Here is a 12128-nt window from a genome sequence, read left to right on the forward strand (position 1 = left end):
CATGACTACTGCTAATAGTACGCGTAACGCGCATTATACACTCACGGATTGCGTCATCCATGAAGCAGTTGTGGCCTTATTTGGTCGTGTGTGACGCCACGCACCAGAAAAGAAATATAATAATCGTAGAGTAGGTGCATCAGTGATCAATAAATACAGTAATCCCTTGTTTATCCCAGTTAATTGGTTCCAAACCTGACTGAGATATGTGAATTTCCACAATGTAGCATTCCTTATTTATAATTAGAATGTTTTTGTAAGTAGAGTATGGACAAATATGGTTTCAAACATTATTAGAGCCTTCTAGATATGAAATTACACTTGATAGTCACCTCTATAATCAAGTCGACTCACATTTTAGCATTTACAAGTTGTCTAGTGTGAACTGGTGGGCGAGTAGAGGACACGTCAGCTCCAAAACACGTTGGCAGAATAAACTCACCCAAGATTATCAGCGAGCTAAGATGGTCTGTAGACACCGCTCACAGTCCTCCGGTGAGGAATCACACAGGAAGTCAAAGGCAGGTCATTGGGAGGGTCGACAATCAACAACTCTGGATTTGCTGATCTTGTAAATACGGGTTTTAACTTTATTAGAGACTTCTATACCCAAAGTAACATCCCTATAGTAACATCCCTATAGCCATCATTATTTTTGAAATGGAGTTGCAAAATTCTAACTGCAAAGTGGCGAGGGACAACAAGATGGCACTAGCTTGTGGCGCTATACTGGTGTCTAAAGGGTTGCTATCCCCAAAATATAAGTATTAGTATTTAATATTTACAGTTTAATTTGTTTTTGAAAAAATTAATTATCTAGGGATCAATATAAATAGATACAATATTTTCATAGCTAGGGCATGTAACACCTATTTACGACTTTTTTAATATGGTTTTTGCCATTATTAGAGCCTTGTATACATGAAATAGCACCCCTATAGTCACCGTTACACTCCTATTATTCTTTGTTTTGTTGGTGAAAATTTTGATTTGATTGCCAGAAAATAAATTGATGCTGAAACACAAAATGTAAGCCTTTAAACACACTTTTACGACCAATGGTTTTTTTTTTCCTGTGGAGCTCCCCCTAGAGGTGTGCAATGCAACTTAAATATCGGATACTGTGCTTAATGCAAAATTATAAGAAAAAAATAAAAGTAATTGACTCATGAAATAATAAAATTACAGATTTTATTATTAAACATTGCTCCTGATATGCGGCGCTGAGTGGAAAAAGTTTGGACACCCCTCATTTAACTATTACACATTGTTGCTTTAATTCTGATTTTACAGTAAAGAATCAGAGTCAAAGACTCAAAGAGTCAGAAAGGAAAGTTGTGTTTATTCATGTTGATAACAAGACACATTAGAATATAATATGTACATATTTGTATAGATAGATAATTACAAATATTACAAGTTATGAACATTAGAAATTAGAGTATAAAACCAGTGGATAAAAATCAAAATACTTTCTCCCCTTTTACATCAATTTGGTGAAAGTAAGTTAAGGTTTATCCTGAGTATAAAACTGTCATAAATGTTGCCATATATTGATAACTTATATCTCTTATTGCATTTATAAATAAAATATTTGATCATGTGGACGCTGACATATTAAAAAGGACACTGTAATAACAAAGCCAGGGGTAATATATTTGGAATGGAAAGTGATATCAGCCATGTAACTGTAGAGTTATTGGGTAATTACTGAAGGAACACTGTATGGCAATGAGGGATGGGGGGGGGGCAAAAAAGAGGCGGGATAATAAAACGGAGTGGGCGAGAGAGAGAGACTGAGTATAACGAGTGACAGCCAAGATTCGGACCTTTCGCAGAGATATTCACCGGTATCCTCCATGTGTTCATTAAGTAACTGCGTCTCCATGGTTACGCACGTGGGAGTGCTGGAGATGTGAGTGACCTTGTCTTTGACAGGTACATCCATCCTTCTGTCTCTCTAGCTTTTCTTCCATGCCTCCCATTTCCTCTGTGCTCTCTCTCCTTTATATACCTCCTGTCCTCATTAGGGTCATGAGTAAGATGGAACCTATCTTAGATGACATCGGGGGGGAGAGGCGGGGTACATTAACGGTCACACCTATGGACAATTTGCACTCTACAATGAGCCTATCGTGCATGTTTTTGGATTCACGGTGCGACTTTGCATGTCGTCGCATACAAAAACGATGCCACATACGCGCCATTACTGTGATCTGAAGCAAGAGGAGCACGCCCCGCCTTTTTCCGTCTCTAAATGAGGGATGATGGTGTCTGGGACCTCTGATTGCAGCATGTCATTCTCGCTGGAAATGATGTGTTTCACCAGGCAGTTAGCAGCTTCATCGATGTTGATGTTCTCCTAAGCATTGAGACAAGAGCAATGGGAGGGAAAAAAAGGACAGTAAGCAGGCGATAAAATAGGAATGCATTTACTGTAATGTCAACACAATCATCCAAAAAATGGAACCTCTCAAGTGGAACACCCCCGAGGCCATAAAATGTAGAATTGAACCAACATTTTTCACACATACTGGATTCAAAACCAATAACCTCCCGGCTGTGAAGCAGATGTGCATTATGATTTAATGCAAAGTTGCAAGTTTTGCACCAACACTGAAAAATCTGCCACAGTCGCCACTGCCTGTTCAAGGGAAGCCTGGGTCAGCTGGTCCAAAAGTCTCCCTGAAAGTGTTATAGCGGCCTTTAGAAAGAAAAGCTCATTTGGTTTTGATGCTGCCTTATTAGATGCTTCACAGGCTGATTAATTTGTACCAACATGACTGTGTGAAGGACTGTATTGGTAATGATAATGGTAATGGTAATGGTTTTATTTCATTTGAACATGCATCAGATTACAATTGAGTGCATCCCATAATCAGTTCACAGTTCCACATGTCCAAAAGGAGTAGGAAGAAGCAAAGCTTATTAAATCCTACCCCTCCATCTGGTACTTTTACAATCAGTAACTGTTACATTTGTTCACTTCCTGCTTTCCTAATATAGTTTTAAATCTAAATTTAAATTTAAATTATTTTTTTAATTAAAATTAAAATTAAAATTAAAATTAAAATTAAAATTAAAATTAAAATTAAAATTAAAATTAAAATTAAAATTAAAATTAAAATTAAAATTAAAATTAAAATTAAAATTAAAATTAAAATTAAAATTAAAATTAAAATTAAAATGGAACCTATCTTAGATGACATTGGGGGAGAGGCGGGGTACATTAACGGGTACATTAAATTTATACTTAAATTTAAATTTAAGTATATTAGGAAAGCAGGAAGTGAACAAATGTTACTGATTGTAAAAGTACCAGATGGAGGGGTAGGATTTAATAAGCTTTGCTTCTTCCTACTCCTTTTGGACATGTGGAACTGTGAACTGATTATGGGATGCACTCAATTGTAATCGGATGCATGTTCAAATGAAATAAAACAATTTTAATTTTAATTTTAATTTTAATTTTTTTTTTATTTTGACCATACAATGACATAATGGGTACCATAGTAACTGTTAATATAGTGATATGTATTGGGACCACCTATAATATGGATGGGACCCATCACATCCAGTATCAATATAGGCCTCCCAGACCGAAAATGTGCATAGATTTCCAATCCATAAGCCATGTCTATGATATAGTGTTGCCAGCAAGGAATATCAATAAACATATCCAAAAGAGTATCAGCAAATGTAGATGTCTGCACACATACAACACCACAAACACACACAAGGTCTCCACTACAGTCAGACATTAGAAACTCTGAACACAAAACGTCTGGGATGCTAAAATATCCTGTAGAGGAGTTTATTGTAGTCCAAAGCCCGTTTGAGGCTTGCATCTTGTTTTTAATTGGCCCCCGGCAATTATAATAATTATAATAATAAGATTAAAGCAAACAGACTCTGGGATTGGATAGTAAAATGGATCGGTGCATTTAAAAGAAATAAATTACTCAATTAATTCAGTGGTTCTAAATTTTCCTTAAGTGCAAATGCGATTGTGAATGGTTGTTTATCCATAGTATGTGGATTGGTGACCAATCAAAAGTAAGCTGGGCTCCAGTTCACCCGTGACCCCTTCAGGGGATAAGGACAAAAAAAAAGCACCAATATAAAAATGTTAATGTAATTTTTCCCAGCCTTTTCCTCCCATTTCGATGTATTTGACGAGGTCTATTAAAGCTTCCTTTGTGACTTTATTGGATGACAGAGCAGATAGATGAGAACCAAAAGACAGGGTGGTGACATGCAACATTGGTCTCAAGTCCAAATCATACCTGGCAGATATAATTCTCACGAACAGACAATTATCTCGCTTGACTTGCACAACATTTCGAAACAGAGTCAACCCAAAGAAAACATGTCAGCAAACACAGCACAAACAAAAGATGTGAACTGAGTGAACTGGGAGAAACGTAATAAAGTAATCCCTGCGTACAATATGTTTACGATTGTTTTAACACTGGATCTTTTTATTTTAAAACCATTATGGCACCTAATAAAATATAACACTGATTCTTTCCAGGTGCAAGTGTAAACTGTGTCTAATGATGTGTCATGGCTGACATGCAGACTGCCCCATGACTCCATGAACAGTAGCGTTGGGCATGGAGTCCCAAACGTTGATGAGAACCAGGACTAACGTTCAGATTCTCCCGGGATTGTTCACATTTTTTAATTCCAATTACCAGTTTTGATGCCCAGTCCGCCAACCGGAAGAAATACCAATGAAGAAGAAGCGACTGTAAAAGTGCAACATTTGCTACATAATGATATCATGCAAAGGATATCATTGTAATTAAAAACTCCCAAATTAACGATGCATAAATAATTGCATGTGCCGTCTTTGATGCATGTCAGAATCAGGGAAGTCCAACAATAAAAGACGTCTTCCTCATGCCAACATAAGCTGGGGCTTGAGGATGCCGGCTGATGTGGGAGTTGAGTATAAATAAAGAACGGGAGCCACGGCTGCAAGATGCTAGTATAATGCTAAATAACATGCTAGTTCAATCATGTACACATGATCGGCCTTCAAAATCAGAGCACTTTGCACTACATCCTGTTTACAGGAGCCTATATAAATCAAGAAATTTCAGCACGGCGACTGATGTAATCGCAGCTGCATGTTTTTATGGATTGAAATTGACTGATTTCTGTAACCCGTTCATGTTCGACTACACTGTATCATACTGAGAGTTGTTTCTAATATTGTGTTTATCTTTGTAGCTACATTAAAGATGACAAAAGCCAAGAAAATATGAACAATAAATGATACATATATACTGGATTATGCAGGTGCATCTAATTTCATTCTATTTTAGTGGCTAGTGGGTGTTAAAGTGTGTGCAAGTCAATGTGCACGTCTTGTTCTATTTTCCTACCTTACCACCAGGCTGTGACATTCCTGCAGCACATCACTCACTGCACTCTGGTTCGTAGCTGCTGTGGCATTATTTTAGCCACGCTAGACTAAACTAATCATACATTCGATTCATTTGAACATTTCATCAATGTTTAGAAATCAACAAAATAAAATCTTATTAAATAGCTCACTCTATTGTATTGATATAAGCCATGTAATTTACAATATGGGTTGAATAATTTACATGTCTCTATGTTGCCTTTTATGTGTGGTGAAGGTACAATATCTAACATGTATGTTACTTTATACTTTATACTTTATACTTTATACTTTAGTATTGTAGATGCTCCTGCCTGCAAAGCTAAAGACAACATTGGTACATTCATCATAATTACTAGCAATGGTTGAAATATTAACATTAGTACACATTTATTACCATTCTTTATAGAGCTGCAAATTTTGGTATACTGTACTACAGCATATTGGAATATTATAATAATATAGTATAGTATATAATATAGTATATATAGTAATAAAGTATAGTATATAGTATGGTATAGTATAGTAATATAATATCCTTATATAATATACTTATAGTAATATAATATACTTGAAATTTTTCATTTTCATTTGCAATCAGAATTTTCATCATTGAGAACTAATACTGAGGACAATTTTCCATAAAAAAAAAAAATCATATTAATTTAGACTATATGAATACAGTCAAATCTTAGTTCTTGCCAAAATTTGGCCTTGGTTTTTGTACAGTTATCATACAATATTGTACATAACAAAGTAATCTGTCTGTACTGTAACGTTCCGCAAAATCCAGGGCCCAAACAACGCTCTCGATACATTGCTAACGCACTCTTTGTGTATTTTTGATTGAGAGTAACTGCTAAATAACCCGTCATGGGGCCAAGTTAAAGTTGCGAGTGAAAATGAGCACCGAGGTACCAAGTTACTATGGTAACCATTATGTCATTATATGGTCATATCACCTGGACTTCGGTACGTGACAAAAAAAAAACTTAAATAGGAAAGCAGGAAGTGAACAAATGTAACGGTTACTGATTGTAAAACTATATTAGGAAAGCAGGAAGTGATCAAATGTAACAGTTACTGATTGTAAAACTATATTAGGAAAGCAGGAAGTGAACAAATGTAACAGTTACTGATTGTAAAACTATATTAGGAAAGCAGGAAGTGAACAAATGTAACCGTTACTGATTGTAAAACTATATTAGGAAAGCAGGAAGTGAACAAATGTAACCGTTACTGATTGTAAAACTATATTAGGAAAGCAGAAAGTGAACAAATGTAACAGTTACTGATTGTAAAACTATATTAGGAAAGCAGAAAGTGAACAAATGTAACAGTTACTGATTGTAAAACTATATTAGGAAAGCAGGAAGTGAACAAATGTAACAGTTACTGATTGCAAAACTATATTAGGAAAGCAGGAAGTGAACAAATGTAACAGTTACTGATTGTAAAACTATATTAGGAAAGCAGGAAGTGAACAAATGTAACAGTTACTGATTGTAAAACTATATTCGGAAAGCAGGAAGTGAACAAATGTTACAGTTACCGATTGTAAAACTATATTCGGAAAGCAGGAAGTGAACAAATGTAACAGTTACCGATTGTAAAACTATATTCGGAAAGCAGGAAGTGAACAAATGTAAGAGTTACCGATTGTAAAACTATATTAAGAAAGCAGGAAGTGAACAAATGTAACAGTTACCGATTGTAAAACTATATGAGGAAAGCAGGAAGTGAACAAATGTAACAGTTACTGATTGTAAAAGTACCAGATGGAGGGGTAGGATTTAATAAGCTTTGCTTCTTCTTCCCAGCATTTTGCTACTGTTTTTGTGCATTATGCGACTATACTGTATTTGCGCTGTTTCATGACATCCACCGTCCCTCAATCACTAATTCAATTAATTCCAGTTGTTATTCTAGTCATGCACATTGTCCTGTCCTCCATATAAATGTCTGTAATGATGTAATAGTGATGTCATAACGATGTCATGTTTTCAATGCTGAGTTCCACGCATGTTTTGCGTAAATAACCTCGCCACATTTGTGTGCACGTTTGTGTTACCTTGGCAGATGTCTCGAACCATCCCACAAAGCCGTTCTCCTGGCAGAACTGCTCCATCTTTATTCCATTATTGGTCAGTACGTCCCGGCCCTGGTCACATTTATTAGCCAGGAGCACGGTGGCCACGTGCTTGCCATTGCCTAGCGACACCTTGGAATCCAAGTCCTCCTTCCATTTGGTGACGGCCTCAAAGGAGGCGGGTCTTGTCACGTCAAACACGATGAAGGCGCCCATTGCCTCGCGGTAGTACACACGGGTCATGTTGCCGAATCTCTCCTGACCTAGGACGCACGCACAGGTGAGAATAGGTGAGAATGAAGGATTAAAGTGACTGAATCGTTTCGGAATGTACCATTTTAAATGAACCAATACTGAAGGCAAAAAGGGCAACAAATTAATTTTATCAGCCTTGTTGGAAAGTCGTAAGGACACACAAGCTTGCATTTGTTTGGAATCCATCCTGTATTCTTACAGATGGATATGTGTTTATACATGTCTTGACACTTTTAATAATCATATAATACATCTAGCCAGGCGTAAACCCGCATTGACCGACCTCATAAAAAAGAATGATAATGTTTCTATTACGGAATAATACCAATTAGGAGTGTTTAGAAGATGATCAGTCATATTAATCAGAGATGTATGATAGCCGGTATTATCAATCTCTTGTTTTTTTTTGTCTGGGCGGCGCTGAGCTGAGGTAATCCTTCAATGATTTATGGCGAGTCTTAAGTTATTACGAAAAGCTGCCAAAATAATGCAGCGTTATATCGGTGTTTGTCCCTCTGTCAGTTAGCAGGCTACTTCCTGGTTCATGGATGATGATATTATGATACTGGGGTTTGAAATAAGAGTTGTGCGGATCGATTTAAATATTAGTATTTTCCATACCAGGGTCGTGTTTGTTTGTATTGCGTATTGTAACAGTATTTGTAACAATATTTATAGCAGGGGTCTCAAAAACGCAGCCCGCGGGCCAAATGTGGCCCGCAGGACACTAGTTTGAGGCCCCCGCCTTGATATGAAAGTTTAATGTTTGATATGGATGCTGTATGGTATCATGAACCCAGAAAAAATTATTACGTTTGATTAATGTTCATGTTAAAGGTTAAATAACTGTTAATAGTTATCCTCCCTATCCGTGTGGAAGTGGTAAGTTTTTGGCTATTTAAGTTTAAATTAAATAACTTGGTACTAGGAGTGTGCGTACCCCAGTTTGGGAACCTAGGCTGTAAACCAGGGGTCTCAAACACGCGGCCCGCGGGCCAAATGTGGCCCGCAGGACACTAGTTTGAGGCCCCCCGCCTTGATATGAAAGTTTAATGTTAGTGCGGCCCGCGCAAGTTTGATATGGATGCTGTATGGTATCATGTACCCAGAAAAAATTATTACGTTTGATTAATGTTCATATTAAAGGTTAAATAACTGTTAATAGTTATCCTCCCTATCCGTGTGGAAGTGGTAAGTTTTTGGCTATTTAAGTTTAAAGGAAATAACTTGAAGGCTCCCGTTTAGGTGGCTAGCTGTCTAGTTTGCGAGTTAGCATGTGTCTCAAGACCCTGCAGTTGCGCAATATGTTGTAAATAAAAAAACCTATAAATGTGACTATAGTCGTGTTTTGTCATGTCTACAGGGCTCTAATAATGCTTTGTTCATATTAATCTGAAAAAAATAATTTGTCTACCCACCAACTATATGTGGTTTCTTAAGTTTTTATTATTTGCCGTTTTATTATTATTATTATTATTATATTTTACTGATTGATTTTCTTTATTCTTGATTTGTTTATTTATTTTTCATCTTATTTTGTGTAGAAAAATAAAAATTAAGATATTTGAGAACAGTGGAATGTTTTATCAGAGCTTTTATTGTAGAAAATCTGAACTATTTTATACTATTTTTTTTTTAAACCTGATGCGGCCCAGCCTTGCTCAGACCCTAGCTCCAGTGGCCCCCAGGTAAATTGAGTTTGAGACCCCTGCTGGGGTGGGATTGAACTCGGGTCTCCTAGCTGTGAGCTGCAAGTTTGACCATTATAATTCAAATGAAATGGGTTGTCTGCTAAAAAAAAATGAAGGATATTATAAGTCATGGCTCCACTTTAATGTTGAAAAATGTAAAAAAAAAAGTATTGTTATCAAAACCAGGCCATGCCCTTAATGTGTTTATGCAGGTCTGCTGACACGATAATGAAACTAAAGGATGCTCTCCACAACTATGAGATCCTTCACACATTCCTCAGGATGAAAAATCAGCGTCAAAGTGAACCGCGAGCATAAACGCTCTCTGTATATACGACACGCTCGGACCTCAAATCTGCCTCACATGAGAAGCAGACACATGACCGCTCGTGCTCAGTGGAGAAAGTGCAGTGGAGGGCCTCGAGCGAGCAGGTCAACCTCAGCCGACACTCACGTGAGATGAGCCCGTCTGAGCCTTCAGGTCTGTTCTCTCAGGCACAAGCCATCATTGATCAGAAGGCAAAAACAGACCATAAATGTTCTTCTAATAGGGGGGTGTTATGTATGTAAATGCGGCATCCATTAATATGAATGTAGATTATCCTCATTGAACATGCATGGTCACATGGTTCATTATTATTCCCGCCCTTGCAGTACCAAGCAATATTTTTTTTGCTGATAATATACAATAAAATAGCAGCAAAACTGAGCAATAATTTCATGCTTGGTGCAAAATCAGTTGACTAAGTGGAAAGTTCTAATTTTGAGAAGGGGGGCACACAAAATAATATTTTTTATATTATTATTATTATTATTATTATAAGAAAATTGTACTTTATTTTACTGTAGTTGGCCCAGGCACTTTTTTTTAAATATCTAAAGAACTTACTCACAGTATCTTAATCATAATCTACCGCAAAATACTACTATTGTAAACACCTTCATGTTTAAAGTAACGTCAAAGTACCTGCAATGTCCCACAACTGCAGTCTCACGGTCTCCTGGTCCAAGTTGAGGACCTTGAGGGCGAAGTCCACGCCGATGGTGGCTCTGTAGTTGGGGCTGAAGTTGTGGTGCACGTACCGCTTGATGATGCTGGTCTTGCCCACCCCGAGGTCTCCTATGACCAGGATCTTGTACAGGTGCTCCTTGGCGTGGTGGTTCTGCATGGCGAGGGCCGAGCATGAATCCACTCGAGTGGAAGTGGCTGCGGGGACGAAAGGGTAAGCGTGGAGCACGATCGCTAAGTGGAGGGGAGAAGAAGGGAGGAGGAGGTGAGTGAGTGAGAGTGGCTGGCAGAGGAAGGGGAGGTGAACTTGGAAGGATACAAGGTAGGAAGTCCGTTCCGTTGGACGGGTTTGGACCTTGTGACTGCTGGCGCGGAGGGGCGATCAGGGTGTGTCGTGGGCTAGTTCGTGGTCTTTTCTGCAAGTAGATCAAACTTCAACAAAAAAACAACAAAATACACACTAGCAAATGTCGACAGAATTGTTGCATCAGTACTGGATCAATACTAACTAAACTAAAAAGCACGTCTAAAAACTTCAGGGTCGGGAAAATGATATGTAAATGTTACACTTGGGGGGGAAGTGGGCTAATAAATTGACAATAAAAAGCACAAATACTGTGGATTTCAGAAAACAATAGATGGAATGATACAGCACTCTACAAGAAGCAATGAAGTCTGTAAAATTAAATAATAATACAAAAAAATTGTTACAACTATAATGATGGAAATGGTAATATTAATGATGATTATAATAATGGTGATAATAATAACAATGATAATGGTAATAATGATAAAGATCATAACAATAATGATAATAATGATAACAATAATAATATTACAATGATAATATCTTGCAAAAAGGGGTAGGCATTTATAAGCTTCAGCCTACTCCTTTTGGGCTTGTGATCATTTAGTTGAATACAAATGTAAACAATGTAAAGTTATATTTTGATTAATGTAAGAAATGCACTGTAATGTTTCATATATTTGCCCAAATAAAATAAAATTTAAAAAAAATACTAGCACGCCCATCCATCTCTTTTCTATACCGCGGGCATGCTGGAGCCTATCCCAGCTGTTCCCGGGCGAACTGCGGGGTACACCCTGGACTGGTGGAATACTAGCACGTGTTGTTTCTATTATTTACACTTTACTGAGTATCACCCCCAATACACACACCACATAGGGTGTAAATAATATCTGCTTTCCCAATATTAATAATACTGGATTTTGTTTACCATTGTCAAAGAGCTGGTATAACTGTATCACTGTATGTTTATTACTGGTATATTTTGGTTACATTATAGAATATATACCTTTTAAATACAGCCACAATATTGAATATATTATTCAATGAATACCTCTGACTGTTTTAATTCAAATTGATTTGTGGGCTGCACAGCGGATGAGTGGTTAGCGCGCAGACCTCACAGCTAGGAGACCAGGGTTCAATTCCACCCTCGGCTACCTCCGTGTGGAGTTTGCATGTTGTCCCCGTGCATGCGTGGGTTTTCTGCGGGTACTCCGGTTTCCTCCCACATTCCAAAAACATGCTAGGTTAATTGACGACTCCAAATTGTCCATAGGTATGAATGTGAGTGTGAATGGTTGTTTGTCTATATGTGCCCTGTGATTGGGGGTTTACCCCGCCTCTCACCCAAAAGACAGCTG

At 37.4% G+C, this 12128-nt stretch overlaps 1 protein-coding gene across 1 annotated transcript; it reads right to left on the reverse strand.

Moving 5' to 3' along the window:
• Positions 1-1345: 1345 nt before the first annotated feature.
• LOC131134830 (ras-related protein Rab-38-like) lies at positions 1346-10945 on the reverse strand. The gene is made up of 4 exons (XM_058080470.1): positions 10813-10945; positions 10416-10691; positions 7485-7765; positions 1346-2362 (listed from the first exon to the last, which is right to left on the reverse strand). The coding sequence occupies exons 2-4, from the start codon at positions 10615-10617 to the stop codon at positions 2207-2209; spliced, it is 639 nt and encodes a 212-aa protein (XP_057936453.1). The 5' UTR covers positions 10618-10691; positions 10813-10945; the 3' UTR covers positions 1346-2206.
• Between the last annotated feature and the right edge of the window lie 1183 nt (positions 10946-12128).

The sequence above is a fragment of the Doryrhamphus excisus genome, chromosome 8 (genome assembly GCF_030265055.1).
Source record: "Doryrhamphus excisus isolate RoL2022-K1 chromosome 8, RoL_Dexc_1.0, whole genome shotgun sequence".
In the NCBI taxonomy this organism is placed as follows: domain Eukaryota; kingdom Metazoa; phylum Chordata; class Actinopteri; order Syngnathiformes; family Syngnathidae; genus Doryrhamphus; species Doryrhamphus excisus.